The 22,931-nt window shown below is 35.4% G+C and overlaps 2 protein-coding genes across 2 annotated transcripts in view; both read right to left on the minus strand.

Annotated features, from left to right (window-relative positions):
* The window catches only part of LOC126825198 (uncharacterized), a 118,988-nt gene that overhangs the window by 20,995 nt on the left and 75,062 nt on the right, over positions 1-22,931 (minus strand). The window contains exons 4-6 of the mRNA XM_056101860.1: positions 21,930-22,087; positions 18,589-18,661; positions 18,236-18,348 (exon numbers count right to left, since the gene is read on the minus strand). The gene's annotated coding sequence lies outside the window, so the exon portion shown is untranslated. The remainder of the gene's footprint in view (positions 1-18,235; positions 18,349-18,588; positions 18,662-21,929; positions 22,088-22,931) is intronic.
* On the minus strand, positions 6,552-9,227 carry LOC130013172 (uncharacterized). Its single transcript, XM_056101855.1, has 2 exons — positions 8,911-9,227; positions 6,552-8,398 (listed from the first exon to the last, which is right to left on the minus strand). Exons 1-2 carry the CDS (start codon positions 8,946-8,948, stop codon positions 7,486-7,488), a joined length of 951 nt encoding a protein of 316 aa, XP_055957830.1. The 5' UTR covers positions 8,949-9,227; the 3' UTR covers positions 6,552-7,485.

Raw genomic sequence — 22,931 nt, forward strand, 5'->3', positions numbered from 1 at the left:
CATATGTGGTCTTACTGACTAATTTCTGTCATTGATTCGAGTGGTGTGGTTTCCATTCCCATCCAAATTATTGAAATAAAATTGAACCATATGATAGACCCGAAATGACCTAGTTTGTGTCGATTGGACGTTAAACCCTATTCTCTATCTCTTTCCATCGAATAGGTGCTGAACACGGCCATTTCGCAAAGGACGAAAATACCAGAATATGATTGATTGTTACATATTATGCGCTTTTAACAGATACATAACAAACGCGAATATTTGCGAAGGCGAAGATACGAAGTCAAACTGCTCTCGCGTTGGCCTGTTCGGTAGTGAAGGTCTTCAGCTACATTAGAACTATTCAGGTTGTGTCACGTTTTGATGATGGGCGTCCTTTATTCGGCGACACCAGTTTAATTCTTATTTAAATTTCCCCGTGAATTTAGTCCCATTAGCATTTTCAAAGGATATGTCAGCTTTCGGAGAAAGCACATATGTAGTCCAATTTAACTGAATTTCTCCGGAAATATATAACCCTATAACGATTTATCAAAAATTTTTGTTTTTAATTTCAGAATACCCCCTCTAGAAAAGATTAGTTTCGTCCTTTTCTATTTTTCAAACCCACAGAAGTTAATCGTTTCTAGAGGGGGTATTCTGAAAATAAAAAAAACAACAAAATATTTTGATAACTCTAAATAGGGTTATATATTCTGTGGCGTTAACTGGTGCCGGCAGAATGGTGCCTTTTACTCTTTGTATTTATACCCATTTACACTAAATAAGAACTATTTTTCATCTAGACATACTTCAAACACCTTTATTTATTTTTCTAATACTTTAAAAAAAAAAAATGTTTTACGGGTTAATATCGCGAGCTCATTAAGCCGCACCGATGTCATTCCTTTCAGTGAATATTCACTGCTGATCAGTGAGGGCCCAACTCTGGGCCGAACATAGTTTGGCAACCTATTCGCCTACGTGCAGATTCGACCATCAAGCTAGCAACATTTCGGTTGTCAACCTACATGTATTCAGAATAAACACCGGAATCGCCCAAACTCTTCTATATTTATCAACCAAGACAACCCAACGTTACATTGTATAAAATGAAAGTAGAATATATGATACCGTACACTATTGCCATATTAAGCTCTTCTTTTAGCTCCAAAAACAAGTTTAATTTCGGATTGTCATAGCATCTAACTAAATATATTCTTAAAGTTAATTAGACATGCATTATGCAAGAGCTTAATCTGCCTAATGCAGGTCTTTCTTTGGGCCTGATATGTTATATAAACTATCAATTAGACATTTATTAGCATGACAAGACTATAATCAACTCTCGATGCCATCTTGTGTGTCCGATTTTTATTGGATTTGAATCCGATCTGCTGTTCAACGTCCGTTGATGATTAAACGCAAAAATGGATAATCGAGACTTTGTTAATTATCGTGACAGCGGTAACAATACCAATCGGAGCTACAGTGATTTTAAAATAAGGGTTTCTCGGCTTAGAGTGAAACAATTTGACTGCAAGTATCAGCATATTCCATTTACATCATTTAGTTATTAACTAATATAGTGAGAACATCATTTAGTTATAGTGAGAACTGCCACAATCATATTTAAGGGATGCGCTCTCATTCTTAACAATTTTTAAAATAGTCTTTACACAACGACTGTTAATATTCCGAGTCAAAATTAGGATCATGGAACAATATTCTGAGGATCCATATACTGAAAGTTAATTAAATACGCTTGCCACATATTATTGGTAAATGTTGGTCCAAACGTATTAAAGAGGCGCTCTCTCGAGCCCAAACATGGCCATTTTTCAATATTGCGAGTCAAAATTCGGATCATACAAAATTATGATATTAAAACACATCTTTTAATCGAATGGAAGTATGGGAAGGTCATAGGTCAGGAGTGGTGGGCCATCAGGTCCCTGGAACCAGAATAAAACCAAATTTATAATCACAAGCACAACAATTACACAAACATTAAAAAGCAATTTCTCTCGCTGAAATTCTATTTTGACGGGGAACCATTCAACCTAAAAGACCATCTAGTAGTTCTTCCATTACCTCGTCATGTCTTAGCTGTAGCTCTCTAGTTTGGTCTTGCAACAGCTGAGCTACCGCATTGATACGTTCTGCTATCTCATGAGGAGATGACTTATGGATATCTATTGAAGTGGATATCAGGGTGTGATTAGGTTGAGGTAAATTTTGGCCCGCTAGCGGCACTACGACCTACTCTTATATCGAATTCCAACTGTCAATGGATCTTTTACGTGCACACCGATGTGTACACAGGATCTCGGTTTTTCGTCCCATCCGAAGGATGCCGATAATCCAAATATAATTTTAAAATAGTTCAATGTTTTTCTTGTATTTTAAAATACTTATTCCCTTGTTTTAAATCGAATATATTCATGTATTTTAATGCCTATTTTATATTATGCTTCCTTGTTGCTACACTTTTCTAAGTTGCATATATTAATTGTTTTAGGTAAGGCACATATTAGTATAAATGAAATAGGTTTTATGGCACGTCAGTCCAAGTCAGGCTATATTGAGTCAAACAGATGGTGAAAAGTGAGATATATTATAAATTTATCTATATTAGTACATGTATTTGTGACTGTCGTTTGTCTGTCTGTTTGTCTGTCTGGTCAGTGTTGGCAGCCACACTAGCGCCGTTCCGAGACTGAAATTTAGTGTAAAGAGGTATCTTGGACCGGGGAGTAACATAGGCTATGTGGCATCGGCCTACCGCTTCCTGTTTTAGAGTTATACTACTTTCAAACCGTGCAGCGTCGGGTCATCCGCCAGTATGTAGATACAAACATGATCTCTGTGTTAAAATTATATTTGAAATGTGTTTAACCGGTTCTATTACATGTGGGATAATGGCTAGGACCACTTAATTATGATCAAAAGAAAACAAAATGTTTATAGATTTAGGCCTACCATTTTTTTTATTTTTTATTTTTTTTTTTTTTTGCAAAATTTCAGTTTAATTGTTCTAGAGCTATATTATAGAAAAAGATTGTCAGACAAAAACAGTCTGAAAGCGAATTATCTGACAATCTGATTAAAACACAGATACTATTTCGTTTCGTTTTATAGTTCAAAATATCGTTTTACTTATCTTTACTACATTATGATCTGAAAAAGTTGTTATCATTGACGTGTTCTGAATGGTGTGAGCTATTAGCCAATGAAACGGTCTGTTACGGCGGGCTTTATGCGTGTTTTGCACGGAACTGTGGGTAATCTATCAGAAACATCAATGCTGATTGGCTAACCAAATGTCTGACGTCATAGGGTAAAAAGACGCTCGTATGACTTCTGACGTGACCTATCGCTACAACCGGTCAGTTGTGTAGGCCATCGAAAGTATACAAAAAACGAAACAAAATATAGATCTGTGTTTTAATCCGAATAATTATCTGACAGAACAACAATGGACATTTTATATTATTAGACTTTCTTTAGAGGTATTTTTCTGTTACTTTTAGTAACCAGCGGTTGCCGGGCGAAATAATATTATGCCCACGTTTTGCAAGAGATGGATAGAGAACAAACTAAAGAAAAACAGGATTTTCGTACAGTCAGGAGGCATAATCCAGAACGTTATGGTCTGAAATGCGCGAATATCGACAGGGACTGTGATCTTTGGAATATAAAGATATATTTTAAGTTTCATCGAAAATGGACAACAATTGAGCCCACCAGAGAAGTCACAACCTTCGTATTACACATACATTTATACAATTGCATACACGGAGCGGCCATTTTGTTCGTAAGTGTCGTTTCGATTTTCACGAAATTCGAACTCAGCCATCATTATGGTGTAACGGTGACATGTTTAAACGGTTTTTAAATTGGATAAAACTTGTGACCTCCAGAGGACCCACTAGCTAAAAATGTGATTTTTTTCGTACAACCCAGGAAGTTATGGTCTAATATGTGCGAATATCCAAAGGAACTGGGATCTTTGGATATAAACATTTATTTAAGTTTCATCTAAATCAGACAAAAATTGGGACCTCTAGAGGACCACAAACTTCTACATACTTTTACACTATTTGCGTTCATTTTATCGGGCAGTTTGGGTCCGCTTCTTTTCGAAATTCGAACTCGATCATCACCAGGGTGTAACGATAATATATTTAAAAGATTTTTAAAATCAGAAAAAAAATTGTGACCTCTAGAGGGCCCACAAGCCAAGATCGCGACTTTTTCGTACAATCAGGGGTCATAATCCAGGAAGTTACGGACCGCTATGCGCGAATATTGAAAGGAATCAAGATCTTTGGGAGAGAGAGAGATGGAAATGTGGTTAAACGTCCACTCGACACGTACTATGTCATTTCGGGACTAACATACGGTTCAATTTTATTTCAATAATTCACTTGCGCTTACGGGTCTTTAGCAGTCGCAGGAAACCAACGAGGCTGGACAAGCGACCCTACTCCTTGTCACGTATAACCAGGGAATCGAAATCACGCCAGTTGACTCAATAACAGACCTTATGATACAGCGTGCACGGGCTACGCCCCCCCCCACCCGAGATGTTTGGAATATAAACCCATGTTTTAAGTTTCATCAAAATCGGATAACATTTCTGGCCTCTGGGGGGTCCACAACATTGATATTATATTCTTTAACAACATTTGCGTACCACACGCTGAAAACGCGATTTTTCGTTCAATCAGGGGTCATAATCCAGGAAGTTACGGTCCGATATGTGCGAATATCGACAGGAACGGAGATTGTTGGGTTATAAACATATTCTTCAAGTGTCATCAACATCGAATAATAATTGTGAACTCTGAGTGTCCACAAGCTAAATTCTTATTTCCTGTACAATCAGGGGCCATAATCCATGAAGTTACGATCCGATACATGCCAATATCGAAAGGAGTCGATATCTTAGGGAGATAAACCTATCTTTTAAGTTTTGTCACAATCGGGTAAAAATTGTGACCTGGAGAGTGTCAAAAAACAAATTGTGGACGGACGGACGGACGAACGGACAGGGGCGACGACAATATTCGCCCACATGGAAATATGGGCGTATAAAAATATTAAACGGCTTGTAACATAGGCTATAGCCAATATTGATATTTTCTGAAAGCTTATAACTTGGGAAGCCATTTTGAAAAAAATCCCATTACCTACTGAAGCACCTGTGGGTTTGTTTTTGTTTGTGTCACTGATGTCGGTGAATTGAGAAACCAAACAACCAGTGTCCTGAAATCCCTATCACAGTTAATCTGATTAAAACACAGATCCTATTTCGTTTCGTTTTATTATAGTTCAAAATATCGATTTACTTGTCTTTATTAAATTAGGACCTGGAAACGTTGTTATCATTTACGTGTTCTGGATGATGTGGGGGATAAGCCAATGAAACGGTCATGCTGGGAACTGTGTGTAATACACTAGAAACATCAATGCTGATTGGTTAATCAAATGTCTGACGTCACAGGGTCAAAAGCCGCTTGTATGACCTCTGACGCGAACTATCACTACAACCGGTCACATCGTCATGTAGTGTAGACCATTGAAAGTATAAAAAAACGAAACGAAATATAGATGTGTATTGTAATCAGATTGTATCACAGCAAATTAGTTCTCACTACTTTCTGGAAAAGGACCCAGAAAATCGTAAAACGGGTTGTTACACACCCCAAGTTCGTAATCACGTTGTCACTCCGTCTAATTACAGAAAGGGACAAATTTTGAACAAGCTCAAAGTTCTAAACCATCTTCCCGTCCATGAAGTTCATAAGCAGATTGTAAATAGTTGCTACTACGTTCACTTCATTCGCACATAGTTTGAGCCCGTTTGACAATATTTTCCAGAACGTAGTGAGAACTACATTTTGAACGCATGTATTGATTGCAACCGACCAGTTGCGTTTCTTACAGTCGCCACTTCGATGTACATCGCATTTCATTTAATTGTGTAAATTATGATTGTTTCTAAGTATGGTGAATATATCGGTTCAACACCAAAATTCAAATTTTATCTGAGGAGGAACACCAGTTATTGATTCATTTAAAGGTTCATTTTACATGATTTAAGATTAGTTTTATCTATTTCTAAATAAATACATATTGGACATATTAATCAAAATGGTGGATGGTAAATAGTCCAACATGGCCGTTACGCATATTAATGAATCTATTTGTAACTTGGGGTTAGGGTTAGGGTTAGGATTATAAGCGTTACGGGAGAGGTCATATAGGTCATGCCTGTTCCTCAATCTCCTTCAATTTCTGAATAAAATATTGTTAAAAAAAGTAATAATAATAATAATAATTATATACGGCGGCCATGTTGGATTCAACTTGGGTCCAATTTACCGCCAATCAGTATCAAAACATTTTCATTAATAGTTCCATACTAAACTCAGAACGATGTTGTGAGGGGAGGGGGGCGTGTCCATCACATGGGCTCAGAACGATGTTGTGGGGTGGGGGGGGGGGCATCAAATAGGCTCAAAATCAATTGTCACCCATCATACACGTAGCCATGGTTTATTCTTTTATCATGAAAATATGCCGTAAATCGAAACATAATACTATTTCAATAAAAATTAAATCTACACAAATCAAATATGCCATTTTTTGTACTGGAAATATTAACGAATTACACATCAAGGTAAACTATTAAAACTAAAGAGAAACATTTAAAATTCATCTTAAGGGGTCTTATTTGGTGTTGAGTTAACCATTCCCTTTTCAGCTGTGACAAAGTGATCTTTATACTTTTCATCAAATTGAACGATCATTTAGGTGCATGAACTCAGATTTGATAATATTTGATATTGACGTTTCACCTCTGTGTAAACTTGGTTGAGGCACGGACTGCCTACGATCTTATTAAACAACTAATTAATTCAATATGTCCTTTACAAGCTACACATGATATGTTTATAACACTAGGCAGAACTTCAAAGAGAATGTAGTAGTGGTCAGTGTATCATACTATGACCTGACAATGACATCCAAAGAAATATGCAGTGTAATTACAGATATCATAATTTGATAAATAAACAATACCATATATGATGATCACCCTTGTTCATCTTCCCTAATTGTTGAACACTATATAAGCAGGTGTTTATTGACAGTAAGTCTGACATGGAATTGAGCTTCTACCGAATTGTGTCTATTTCATGTTCTTAATAAAGGTCTTATCAATTATGCTGATCTTCTGCTATCTGTAGTGTTACATAGCATAATATACCTGACGCAAAAGAATGACGTCGCACGAGTTTCAAAGTTGTTATGTAGAAATTGTAATTGGGATGTGTTACGTTCTCCACATGACGTGACTTATTAGCAGCTATACCCTTTCATAAAACAAAGTTCTGTGTATGATATAGTTAGAATCGTTTATTGTTAAAACTGCTGATCGTATGAAAATGATGATATCTGGTTTTAAGTGGGCTACATCAATAAATTGATAACCCTCTATTTGAAAGGAAGCTTCGGAAGGTCATAGGGCAACAGCGGGGGGCCATCAGGCCCCTTGAACCAGAATAAATCCAAAATCATAATCGCAAGTACAACAATTACAAAAATATAAACAGGAATTTCTCGACCTGCATGTAAAACAGCACATTTCAATTTTTCCATTTGCTCGTTATGTCTTAGAAGAGCATCTAGTAGTTCTTCCATTTCCTTGTCATGTCTTAGCTGTAGCTCTCTAAGTTGGTCTTGCAACTGCTGAGCTACCTCGGTGATACGTGCTGCTACCTGATGAGGGGTTGACTTATGGATATCTCTTGCGTTGGATATCAGGGTACCAATATCTATGGGGAGTGTGATTAGGTTGAACACAGCTCCAACTATGGGCACAGCGTCAATAGCAGCTCCAACACCTCTAAGTGTGGCTCCAGATGCATCCAAGAGCACGTCCACCAATCTGACTAATTGAATTCCCGCCGTTACTACGCTACCAATAGGAGCCACGCCTCTTATGGAATGAATAAATAATCTAAAACCCTCCATTGCATTTTGATAATCCAGTACAGCCTGGTTATCTGCCTCGAGCACTTTGTTGCATTTCATTCTTGTGTTTTTACTAACTACAATATCGCCTATGGCAGCTCCAGCACTTGTGACACCAGATAGAACTCCCACGCCAGCCCCCGCCGCTGTTAAAACAACGCCAACTCCAAATAGGGGTATCGTTGCCAATCCAGCAATTGTTAAACCTGCTGAAACTACTCCACCAACGGCACCGGATATTTTACTGATCCTGACCTTGCGTTTGCTTGAGTTTAATTCATCGGCCAGTTCCAACAATGTGGCTACTGTAGCTTGTCGACGATTAACAAACCTAGCAAAATCGGCTTCAAGTTGTCGGATTCGTTCAAGCAACCTGGAAAATAAAAATATGAATTGAGTCATACGAATTTACGTGTACGTATCAGTGCTAGGTTAAAGTGCCGCTGTAAAATCGATTCCTTTTGGAAAATCGATCAGTACTTGTGTGTTGATTCTACTTCAGACAGATTATGTTAAAAATACTCTAAATATTGTGTACAAGGGGGGTAAATACAAACGCACCAGTCCAGAGTTATGGCCCTTGTTTCACTTTGTCGAACCTACTAAACATTCTGTCGACAAAAGTTATCTTCCGATATGCATTATTTAAATTAGTAAAGCGATTAAGGTTATTGAATTTCAACAAATTCTGATAACACTTCTAGAGCTACGACCCTTGTTTCACTTTGTAGAACCCTGTGAAATGCTCTAGCGACAGAAGTTATCATCCAAACTATATGGAATTGACATCAGTGTCTTGTAAATGTCCCTTTTACCAAAAGCTTTAATATTGTCTTGTTTTGTAATATCATAAATGACGTAGTTAATGACGTCACATGTACTTACTGTCGTCGTTGATGTTCATTTAGTGTAGCGTAAGCCATGGAGGTGCTTCAATATAATGTATGTTGATACGCCCTCTTTTCTACAGATCGAATATTCCCTGGAAATTGCAAATAGTGAGAACTGTCAGTCCAATATCCGGTTCTAATAGTAATCGAACTAGAAATTATTTCACAAAAATTCTACTCAATATTTCGTTTCAGTTTTAACAATTCTGACAATAAACCCAGTCTAAATAATGTTTCGATAAACCACACAGTAGTCCAAGCAAGGCTCACATGCTGGTAACTGACGAAATAGACCACTGCACACAAGCAGAGCTATTGGATTTAAAGGAAATAATTTCCGTTACAACTAAACTTACAAGCTGATCAGCAATACACATTCGCTTGGCCGCTCCAATCAGTGAAAGGGGAGACATTTGGAAGAGTTGATTAGCTCTCTATATTATTTATTTTTCTTCTGCAAATTAAATTCTAAAACATTTATTTTGAATTGTTAAGAAAAATGTGTTGTGAATATATCTTGAAAAAAATATTTTCTATTTAGTGTAAATCTATACTAATATTTGTGACTGTCGTTTGTTTGTCTGCCTTGTCTGTCTGTCTGTTCCGGGTTGTCGGATACGCTATGGTTGTCCCGAGGCTACTGCGTTCGGTTTCAGAGTTGTACTACATTCAACCCGTGCAGCGCCGGGTCATTGGCCAGTAGGTAGGCCTACATAAAATTGTACGCGAAGGCGTAAAATAAGTAAAAGACACAAATTCTCCTCCTACCCGATTGTGTTAGACTACGTCCGATGTAAGACTACGTCCGAGGCTACTCCGTTCGGTTTCAGAGTTGTACTACATTCAACCCGTGCAGCGCCGGGTCATCGGCCAGTAGGTAGGCCTACATAAAATTGTACGCGAAGGCGTAAAATAAGTAAAGACACAAATTCTCCTCCTACCAGATTGTGTTAGACTACGTCCGATGTAAGACTACGTCCGAGGCTACTGCGTTCGGTTTCAGAGTTGTACTACATTCAACCCGTGCAGCGCCGGGTCATCGGCCAGTAGGTAGGCCTACATAAAATTGTACGCGAAGGCGTAAAATAAGTAAAAGACACAAATTCTCCTCCTACCAGATTGTGTTAGACTACGTCCGATGTAAACAACGCATGCGCTATCGACGCCGTATGATGTGACGTCACAAGTAGACATATAATGCATGTGACATTAAAGGCCAGTCATCTTCTATAGATAAAGAGTTGAAAGAAGGCTTTCGCATTACCCCTGCAACCAGATTGAAAGTTATCCAGGGTCGTATTTCCGTAACAGCTAAATGGAGAATATTTTCCGACATAAAAATAAAATCGTAATATCGTATCACAAACATTTAAAATCACATTATTCCAGACTATAGTAAGTACATACTTACCGGTGTCTCAGGTATAATGCTGAACTATATCCAACCTGTAACGAAGATTTGAGAGACTTGGTTGTTCTATTTAAATACTTCCGTGCTTGTCGTTATAATAGAATATCTATGAATAGTCAGTATTTATATTCAGAAATTAAATGAAATGAAATGGGGTTTAACATCCTACTGTTCTGCTCCTAAACTGGGCTAATGAAAACGGGATTTATATTCAGAAATAAACCCTTATATGGTATGGAGACCGTATAATATAGCCCAAGCAGCAATACCACACATTTGGAAAGACTTAATAAATAATCATTCAAATCTTGATTATGTTCCCGAATACATGTTTAAAATGGATGACAATTTATTAACACCAAATGATTATAAAACCATAATTATGTGCCCGCATTGTTATTAAAAAAGTGAATGTGAAGAAGACCCCAAACATATCAACATTGATTTTAAAATACCACATTATGTTATCTGGATCAAGGAAAAATTAATTAAAACTGGTGACACTTTATGTCCTTCTTAATTGTAAAGAAGAAACTGAAGATATTTCATTTATTTTACTCATGTGTAGATATATCAATATTAATTACACTTATTTATGTATTATTAACACTGATATTGGCTGTACTGCGCCGATGTCGGGGCAACATTTCCCTCACAGCATACTGTATTGCGTATGCCTGTTTTCATTAGCCAAGCAGGACGTTATTCCCCATTTCATTTCACTTGTATAAAAGTTAACCACAAACGCCAAGAAACCGCGCTATACATGTCAGCGTTATATTTGTTAAAATGATCTCCTATTATGATACATGTCAGTGCATTCTATCGGAGTAACTCTAAGATTACACGTATACCAGTCGTCGAGTCCTACATAGATTTCTCTTTTGAATGTTATTGTATTCAATATGAATACTATTTTGATCTAACTTGACGACCGTGGTAAACAATTTTAAAAAATCCTAACATCAAATACCATACTAAGCAGATAACTTGTTTGACTCCTATACGTCGCGTGATTCTTATCTTAAATTTTCAGAATTGAAACGGGGGGGGGGGGTGAATAGGTAACATGGCATCACACTTCAAGTGGTGTTGTTTCGATTTCCCGCTCGTGCGTGACATGGTTTGTCCAACCTTGTGGGTTTTATCCGGGTACTCCAGTTTCCCCGCCCCTAATACTAAAGACTTGTACGCCCAAACTGACTATTGAAATGGTGTAAGAATCATATGATAGTCATGAATTGACTTAGTTTGTGTTATGCCCAAAATTTGCCATATACATGTTAATATATTGGAAAGTGATATAAACGAATTTTGTGAAAATCTCTAAAAATTAAACTTAAAGGAAGCACCAAATCCAGTTGAAGTGCCCCACGTTCAAGAAAAGGCACCCTCTGTGTCCAGTAATAAATAGGGCCCTTTGTCTTCAAGACAAGACTCTCTGTGTTTGTGTCCATGCGTGTGACCCATCATTCACTAGTGCACATAGGCCACGTTGTTTTTGTTATCCCTTTTCAACACACTGTGCGCTGAATTCGATGCCTGGATGTTGGGTGCATACTGATATCAATACCCAGATCCCTAGTACACATTGGCGTGCATGTAAAATAACTCTTGACAGTTGAAATTTCATATGTCAGAGCAAAATTTCCTTACTTGCATATTGCATTCATTAGCCCAGTCGGGGTAGAACAGTAGGACGTTAAACCCTATTTCATTTCATTTCAATGCGTTTCACGTTTATTTTCCCACCACAAAGATTTTTTTTTAAAAAAAAAATATATTAAAATTGACTTGGGTGGAAATTCTGAAAAACAAATTATATTAGAAATGACTTGGCTAGAAATTAAAATCGACATAGGTGAAAATACTATTAAAATTGACTTGGGTGAATATTAAATTATATTACAAATGACTTGGGTGCAAATTATGAAAAACAAATTATATTAAAATTAATTTGGGTGAAAATTCTAAAAAACAAATAATATTACAAATGACTTGGATGGAAATTAAAATTGACATCGATGAAAATTATCAAAAAAAAATAAATTATATTACAAATGACTTTGGTGAAAGTATAAAAAAAAATTATGTTACAAATGACTTGGGTGGAAATTAAAATTGACTTGGGTGAAAATTATAAAAAAAAAATTATATTAAAATGGACTTGTGTGAATATTTAAAAAAAAATAAATGATATTATTTTTCATGTCCCTTGTCTATAATGTCCATAAAATATCTAAACGATCGGTTAATATTTATTATTTTATAAGAATCCAGTTATTTATATTTAGGTACGTTTTGATCACATTTGTGGACGTTTTTCTTTTGTTCGTTTTTAGTTTACAAAGTTTTTATTGTCGGCAAAAGCTACCGAATTGAGCGATTTTTGCATTTTACAATTACTGAAACTAAATGAATCATTTATAAAATTGATATTCCGTTTTGGGATTCAACTTTCACAACTTTTAAGAATCCGTTTGCGAGAGAACCATGCAGGGACCGGCACATGGTGGGTGATCGATTTTCACCATTTGAATTTATATATGATGGGTAACCCCTCCAAACCCCACTGCCACAATTTTAGATCAATCGAACCATTTTTAGAGTGTAGAAAAATATTTGAGATTTTAAGACCGAAAAAAATCATCATTTTTCGGCCACTTTTCAATTATGGCTTACAACTAAACTACGGCGAGTAGATTAATGAAGCTTTATAGGGTAGCAGATATGGTTAGTAAGTATACATTCTGAAAGTTTGATGGACTTACGTTGAGCGGTCTTTGGTATAGAGACTTAGTGTTGTAAGGTACCAAAATATCTATCTGTTTATCTGTCTAATAAGTATCTAATCACGAAAACAGAGCTCACAATTACACCGTTAAAATTTTTAAAAGCTTAATTTACTGTAAATGCCAAAAGAGCTGTTCTTGGTAAATACAATTAACCTCTCTAGACTATTTTTCAACATTTTATTAATTCGGCAATATAATCTCATGATCTAGTAGAAGGATGATGAATTTTGGAACAGCAAATCGTAAAAACTAAATAGTGTAGTAGTCATGTACATCTGTCTATACTTGACAAACGAATCAAGCGATATTTCAAAAAGACAAAAACAAATAGTATATGAGAGTAGGGTCACTATTGTAGAATACTCCGCGCAGTGTTTCGTTTGATGAGACCTAATCCCACTCAACACTGCCGTAATGAAAGCAAATTTCTTTTCCAAATTATGACTGGTCAATAGTCCGATCAACAGCCAATACCTAACTGCGTAACAATATCATTCGAGTTTAAACAGAGCTCCAAATATGTTTACATAACGTTAGGTCATGATTCACGAAATTTATTACGTCCAATTAACCAGTGCATGGCAGAATATTGCAGAAAAACTGATTGCGCGATAAACGAGGCTATCAAAATGGCTACAATGCAAACAATACTGTTTGGAGACGAACAATACTTTCACCCTTTTTAATACCTTAAATCACTCTCCAAAATTTTAGGGAAGACCCCAGATAAAACGAAAGACGATTTGATTGAACGGGAAGAATAGACACACTCCCCAAAAAACATAAGTATTAGAAGTCAATCCAGCAATGGCCAGAGCGGTATTTCTCGGGCTATTGCTTCAGGAATATGCTATTGTAGTTTCTTTCGGATAACTGGCTACTAAACCGCATTTTATTTGTGCAAAAGACGGGGAAATGAACAGCTGATTTATATGGCGCGCGTAATACATGTACAGAGGCATGTCCACTGCACATACAATTAAATTAATTTAATTAATCCTGATAACAAGATGAGTTTTAAATCTTGATGTAAAACAAGAAAGGATTTAATGATGATTTAATTATCTCTGGAAGATTGTTCCGCAGTTTAGGCGCATTCACTGATCACGATCCGTATCCAAATCATTTTAATTTGCACCTTGAGCAAATGATGACGGTTTGTTCGGCCGGAGGTTACGCGAGGGAACTTGTATTTGCATAAGGTTAGATAAGTATATTTGAGCTAAGCCATTCACACACTGATACGTCAAAGACAGACTTTTGAAGATGATTCTTTCATAAATTGGCAGTCAATGGAGTGATTACAGAAAAGGAATAATATGAGAGTATTTTGGTGATCTGGTAAGAATTCGAGCTGCGGTATTTTGTACAAGTTGATTTTTTTAATATTGGCACTAGATGTTTCTACTAACAGGCTGTTACAGTAGTCAATCCTTGAGAATACCAAAGAACATAAAAGTGTAGCAACTGCTTCCTGGCCAATGTTCCTGGATCGAAGATAACAGTTTCGAAAAATTCCACTAATGTGACTACATGCTCAAATTGGACCCTAAGAGGACACCTAACTTCTTCAGAGTGTCTCATGGTACAAATATTGCATCTCGTACAACCATAACATTTGAACTTGTATTTTTGCAGATGTGTATTTGCACCACATAACATACATTCTGATTTAATTAATTCAATTAAATTCAATTTCAACATATTTCTTGCCATCCTATCTTTAATCTTAGAACTAGTATTCTAGTTCTATGCCTTAATGTCATGTGTACAATTAGGGGATGGAACAGTTTTTGAAAGGGAATAATTTGCGATCAGCTGTGTATCATCTGCATAGTTGTCCAAAAGGACTGATCCTTGTGGAACTCCCGAATGAATCATCTGGACCGGCCCAACACAGGGTTGCAGGAGGTCGGTTGCTTGGGGCATTATCTGGCCTAGTAATCCATGCAATGAATGATTTTATTGGAAAAATGAAGTAAAAAATGTAGTCATTTTCTTCAAGTTCGACAATCAAATTTAATATGAAAAAAATCCGTGCCAGTCATTTTGTCAAAACCAAATATTAGTATTAGTAGTCCTCAACTTCCAATATTAATAGAATTGTCCTCAGTCCCGCAGTGGGTGAGATATAGCATCATGAAATTTATATGTTTTAACATATCGCAAAAGCTACGTCTCAAAATAAATTTCTCATAGCCTCTAATGGTTTCGGAAAAATTTAATACTATAGTCATATATACTGAAGTAGTAGACAAGATCATTCATAAAACAAAATTTAAAAAAAAAAAATCAATAGGCAATTTATGGGAAGCATTTGAATTTAGGGAATTTTTTTTTCAAAAAAATGGCCATAGCTGGTTCTCCGTAACTACAAGGTTGGTGACCCTCATATTTCATGTGGGGTATACGGGGTACCCAATGACCAAATTTGCAAAGTTTGGTCAAAATCGCCAAAAACCGTTTGTGCCGTTTTTTTCTAAATTTTGCATGATTCTCTCTCGAACTCATTTTTAATCGCTAAAAAATAAGACAATTATGTTGTGATTACGAGTTAACGATCTCGTAAGTAAGTTTCGTTTATTGCTACACTTTATTAAACAAGTTATTAAATAATGAAACAAAAGTCGGAGAACACTCAAGAGATACGTTACCATTTTTCGGGGAACGCGGTGTGAAATTATAAACCGATACACGGATAAATTTAGTTTTGATTCTTCGAAGACTGTTGTAAATTATCGGAGTTGGTGGGGTCATGGAATTCTATTTTTGCATCAATAATCCTATTCATGTTTTTTCGCTATGATTATTTGAGCCAACATTTCGACATAGAGTGAGTCAGCTCTCATTTCAATTTCAAATGAAAGAAATGTCTTTATGGCTGTAAATCAAATTGTTTTCTTCTTTAACACAATCGACAGGATATGACTCGATGTCTAGAGAGTATCCGGTTAAATTTTGACTGTCAAATAGTTTGTCCTATTCAAATTCATTTAATTGAAACGAACCTTACCATAATAAAATTGCTAGACCTGCGATGCAGTGGTGACGGGTTTCGCCGATGCCTCATTACCCTTGAAGTGACCGTAGCAAGTGTTATAAAATAGACGCATAATTAGCCAATAAATCCAGCGATATCAGTTTCAATTATACAGCGACGACTTGACACTATGATACCACTTTCGTTATCAACAAAATAAATAAATTGGATTGCAGAAATAACCACTTCGATTTGAACAGAATTAACCTTTTATACAAAGCCTTATTAAAATGTGAAAAAGCTTTAAAATCCTCACAACAATATTGGCTATTTCTCGGTAAGGGAAGATGTAAGAAACACGTCTTTGATATCTGTGTTTTTGTCCATTGAAATCAAAATTCTATACGAATATGGAATATCACTTACTTCAAACAAATATTTGTTTTGGAGGCTAAAATTATTGTTTTTGCCAAAATGACATTACTTCCGTTGATAATGAAATGTTAAATTAGTTTTATGAAATCATATATGGCATAAGGTATCACATGGGGAAAATTGTATGAAAATCAAATAATATTTGACACTTTTGTAAACCAGAAACCATGCAAAATGACTTTTTAGAAAATCGTCTATTTCGTCGCAATTGAACAAATTACAAACCGTGTTGTGATATCTATATGGCCATGTCCTTTTTATTGATATGTTGATTTAAACTGAAAGTTAAAACGTAGCAAGTAATTATAGTGATAAGAAATATTGTTTTAGAAGGTAAAAAATACCCCCAGTTTTCGAGAAAAGGCCGTCTCCCCCGGTGTCAATGTTCAATTGTAATCAATTTGACATAACACATATTTGTTTTATGCATCAAATGGTATCACTTTTATGAAAGTACAATAGTAATGGACTCTTCTACAGGTAAAATAACGTGAAAAGTGATTCATACACATTTGACTATTTCTCAGCAACTGCTCATATTACAAACTAACTTTGACTTAATGTTACAAGTTTATGGAAGTTACGAGAAATATTTCAAAATAGGAAAAGCCCGAATGCATTGTAAATATCTCATATTTTACATATTTATTCACCTTTAAATCGAAATGGCGCAAATACAAAACAGGCAATTAAACAAAAATATGAGCCCACATGTTGACATATTCTGTGCCTGTAGTAGGGGCATTGATCTTGATCTATCAGATTTGTAAAAAATAATAATTGCTTCTAAAAATTGTAGTTTTGGGCAAAATTACGCCACTTGCGGTGCCGACAGGAAACTTTATCCTAAATAAAAACAGTTGCGAAAGGGCACCACGGGACATGTGTACTTTAATTTATGCAAATTTGGCAATAAATAATTAACCTAAAACCTATAAACTGAATTAGCCAATGGCTGCTAAGGAAAATTATCGAGACAAAAATTGTTCACTTTTTTGCTCAAATCAGATGACCCTATCACACTAGGTAAAATGCCACAAAAGAATATTCATCAATAAAAAAAAAATTGTCAAAATTTAGCGATTAATAACGGATTCTACGAAAATCAAAAATCTAAAGTATAGTGGCTATGTGCCCTATCTCCGGCTATTTCAAAATGTATCAAATGTTAAAATCTGATCATTATTGTTAATAATACGGCAATACTTAAAAAAACGACAACAAAGTTGATTTTGGACTTTTCGTATTGTAGTAGAACGTTCGAAACAGTTTTTATCTGTAAGTCACAATCACTTTCTCGGTAAAACTGAAGGCATCTGATCAAGAGATATGATCAAATTGGAAGAAAAATAATAATAACAATCAGAAGAACATAAGTAATAACAAAAACAATAGTGTTTCACACACAAGAGAGAGAGAGAGAGAGAGAGAGAGAGAGAGAGGGGGGGGGTGTTATTTAAATATAATCAATAATGCCCATCCCTCATGTGTACAGGGATAAGTAATTAATCAAACAATATATATTCTACACGTTTACACCTGCAATGTAGAAATACTTCTTACTTGGTGTACAGCTCATTCTAGTCCAGGCCGAGGTACGGAATAAAAACCACAAACTTGACCCATTTTATCCTTACGAAGTGTTGACCACTTGGGAAATAATCGAATTAAAAACACAATGAAGTAGGCACATACTTACCAGTGTCTCGGGTATGATACTGGACTATATACAGCTTACCAGTGTCTCAGGTATGATGATGGACTATATACAGCTTACCAGTGTCTCGGGTATGATGATGGACTATATCCAACCTATAGCGAAGATTAGAAGTGGTTTGAGAGACTTAAAATACTTCCGTGCATGTCGTCATAATAGAATATCTATGGATAGACAATATTTATATTCAGAAATAAACCCTTGTATGGTGTGGAAACTGTATAATATAACCCAAGTAGCAATACCAGAGATTTGGAAAGTCATGATATATACTCATTTAAATGGGGGACAATTTTTAACACCAAATTATTTTAATACGATAATTTTATACTCACTGTTATTAAAAAGTGAATGTGAATAAGACCCCAAACATATCAACATTGATTTTAAAATCGAACACTATGTTGTCTGAAAAACATAAACTGAAGATAGTATTCATTTATTTTACTAGTCTGTAGATGTATCAATGATATTACATTCATTTATTTTACTCATCTGTAGATATATCAATATTAATTACACTCATTTATGTTTATTAACAATGACATTATTAATACTGATATTGACTGTACTGTATATATAACATGTTTTATGTGATAATCTGTCCCCAATCTACGACAGTTGTCCACGTCCCTGTAAGTAAACGACCCTCTCTTATATATAAATATGCAATGCCAGACCTAAGACACATCTTAATTTTATAAATAATTTTATCAAGAAATTCACCAAAATATTAATTTCATATTAGGCCATTCTTGCACATTATGTATATGCTGTGTTCATAGGCGTACGGGATCGATGAATGGTAAGGGGACAAAACCTGAAATGTTCCAAAAAATATCGGGTTCTCCCAAACAAGAATGACTCGAATTCCATTCAACTAATCAATCGTTTACAGTCCACGTAGACGGAAGCGTCGAGAGAAAATTTTGAAAATTTAACTGTCACTAACACGTGTCCCTGTTATTCCGGTCTGTGAATACAAGCTATCCCGCCTGTGAATACACCAACATCAATGTGGTCCGATACAGCCTGACTTTAAAGGTTGACCTCAATCCCAAACAACCTATCAATTTTCACATAGTTTCCAATTGCTTTGCAACCGAACCCCCACTTTATGCCGATTGATTTCCAACAATCCAATCAGAGTCTTGTAGTAGCATTAGCAAATAATATTCGGTTTCTGATAAATGTGTTACATAATGACAGTTGAATTTATTAAAATATTTTGATGTCTGCCATTGACACCCATGATGACTCTGACACTTATTAGTCATACCATAATATAAACTTATAGCTGGTTCGTGTTATGTAATGTCCTTTGTCTTATAAGCAATCTGTATTGAATCTTAAATCTGATATGATGCAATATAGTCAGATGTGTAATCTTGTGAGATCGTTGTCTAGAAGAGTTTATAAGCTAGGATCGAAACCAGATCAGACAAGATGAGACTAGGCGAGGTCGTCTAGAAGTTAACAATAAAAATATTGTATGGAGTTATAAACAAATGTCAAACAAAGTATGTTTTAAATGTTTTAAGTCATAGTCAATTCAGTACAACTTCGTGGTATACAATTAAAAGAAGAGAAAAATTAGTGTTTTATTCGATTTCGGGCGTTTATTAAAATTTCAGAATTGAAAAGGGGGGGGGGGTGAATAGTTAACATTGCTTCACACTTCAAGGGGTGTTGTTTCGATTTCTCGCTCGTGCGTAACAAGGTTTGTCCAACCTTGTGGGTTTTATCCGGGTACTCCAGTTTCTCCCTAATACTAAAGACCTGTACTCCCAGCCCAAACTGACTATTGAAATGATATAAGAATCATATGATAGTCATGAAATGACTTAGTTTGTGTTATGCCCAAAATTTGCCATATAAATATATTGGAAAGTGATGTAAATGAATTTTGTGAAAATCTCTAAAAATTAAACTAAAAGGAAGCACCAAATCCAGTTGAAATGCCCCACGTTCAAGAAAAGGCACCCTCTGTGTCCAGTAAGAAAGGGGGCCCTTTGTCTTCAAGACAAGACTCTCTGTGTTTGTGTCCATGCGTGTGACCCATCACTAGTGCACATAGGCCACGTTGTTTTTGTTATCCCTTTCCAACACACTGTGCGCTGAATTCGATGTCTGGATGATGGGTGCATCCACTGCATACTGATATCAATACCCAGATCCCTACTACACATTGGTGTGCATGTAAAATAACTCTTGACAGTTGAAATTTCATATGTCAGAGCATATTTTCCCTTCTGGCATATTGTATTCATTAGCCCAGTCGGAACAGAACAGTAGGACGTTAAAACCCCATTTCATTTCAGTTAAATGCGTTGCACGTTCATTTTCCCACCACAAAGATTTTTTTTAAAACACAAAATATATTAAAATTGACTTGTGTGAATATTAAAAAAAAATAAATGATATTATTTTTCATGTCCCTTATCAGCCACCGTTACAAATGACTTGGGTGGAAATTAAAATAGCATCGCTCCCGGTGTCAATTTTAAATTGTTTTGTCATAACACATATTTGTTTTTTATGCATCAAATGGTATCACTTTTATTAAAGTACAATAGTAATTGACTCTTTTATAGGTAGTGAAAAGTGACTCATACACATTTGACTATTTCTCAGCAACTGCTCATATTACAAACTAACTTTGACTTAATGTTACAAGTTTATGGAAGTTACGAGAAATATTTCAAAATAGGAAAAGCCCGAATGCATTGTAAATATCTCATATTTTACATCTTTATTCACCTTTAAATCGAAATGGCGCAAATACAAAACAGGCAATTAAACAAAAATATGAGCCCACATGTTGACATATTCTGTGCCTGTAGTAGGGGCATTGATCTTGATCTATCAGATTTGTAAAAATTAATAATTGCTTCTAAAAATTGTAGTTTTGGGCAAAATTACGCCACTTGCGGTGCCGACAGGAAACTTTATCCTAAATAAAAACAGTTGCGAAAGGGCAATAAATAATTAACCTAAAACCTATAAACTGAATTAACCAATGGCTGCTAAAGAAAATTATCGAGACAAAAATTGTTCACGTTTTTGCTAAAATCAGATGACCCTGATTAATAACGGATTCTACGAAAATCAAAAATCTAAAGTATAGTGGTTATGTGCCCTATCTCCGTATATTTCAAAATGTATCAAATGTTAATGATACGGCAATATTTACAAAAAAAAAAACCAAGTTGATTTTGGACTTTTCGTATTGTAGTAGAACGTTCGAAACAGCTTTTATCTGTAAGTCACTCACTTTCTTGGTAAAACTGAAGGCATCTGATCAATCCGACATGAAGTTTATGAGATATGATCAAATTGGAAGAAAAATAATAATAATAATAATCAGAAGAATATAAGTAATAACAAAAACAATAGTGTTTCACACAAGAGAGAGAGAGAGCGAGAGAGAGAGAGAGAGGGGGGGTATTTAAATATAATCAATAATGCCCATCCCGCATGTGTACAGGGATAAGTAATTCATCAAACACCAACATCTATTCTTCACGTATACACCTGCAGTGTAGAAATACTTCCCTACTTGATGTACAGCTCATTCTAGTTCAGGCCTAGATACGGAATAAAAACCACCAACTTGACCCATTTTATCTTTACGAAGTCCTGACCACTTGGGAAATAATCGAATTAAAATACTTACCAGTGTTTGTGTCAGGTTGATGCTGGACTATATACAGCTTACCAGTGTTTCAGGTATGATGCTGGACTCTATACAACCTGTAGCGAGGATTAGAAGTGGTGTCAGCGACTTGCAGCTTCTATTTAAATACTTCCTTGCAAGTCGTCATAATAGAATATCTATGAATAGTCAATATTTATATTCAGAAATATACCCTTATATGGTGTGAAAACTGTATAATATAACACACTATTAGAAAGACATAATAAATACTCAGTCAAATCCTGATGATTATATTCCTTAAAACATTAAATGGACAACAAATGATTCTAATGATTCACTGTTATTAAAAAGTAAATGTAAAGAAGGCACCAAACAAAATTGGTAAAACTGTTGATAATTTATATCCTGTTTGTAAAGAAGAAACTGAGGATATTATTCATTTATTTTACTCATCTGTAGATATATCAATATTAATTAAACTTATTTATGTTTATTAACACTGGTATTGATGGTACTTACATGTATTATCAATACTGATAATGACTGTACTGTATATATATATCATGTATATATTATAAATATAATGGAAAATATCAATATCCAGTTTCATGACCGTGTGAAGTTCGCTCGATTTCCGTTTTTCGATATTGGTGAATATCGAAAAACGAGCTACTCGTTTCTCGGTATTGGCGAATCACGAAAAACAACTAGCTCGTTTTTCGATATTGCCGAATCTCGATAAACGAGCTACTCGTTTTTCAATATTCAAACTTGAATCTCGTAAAAGCAGATTTAATGGATGTATATCTAAGGAATGTCTCCAAAACATATTTGATTAAATAAGTTTTCTAAAACGAATTAAGATATCATAAATGAGGATGCCACAAATTACGTCTCATGAGTACTAACTGGCACTAGCATCAAATTGTCAGACAAACGTAACATCAAATTTATGTTAATTGTGATATGTTACTGGATTGACTTTACAGGAAGGATATGCTGTTCTGAATCTAAATTATT

This window comes from Patella vulgata, chromosome 6 (assembly GCF_932274485.2).
Source record: "Patella vulgata chromosome 6, xgPatVulg1.2, whole genome shotgun sequence".
In the NCBI taxonomy this organism is placed as follows: domain Eukaryota; kingdom Metazoa; phylum Mollusca; class Gastropoda; family Patellidae; genus Patella; species Patella vulgata.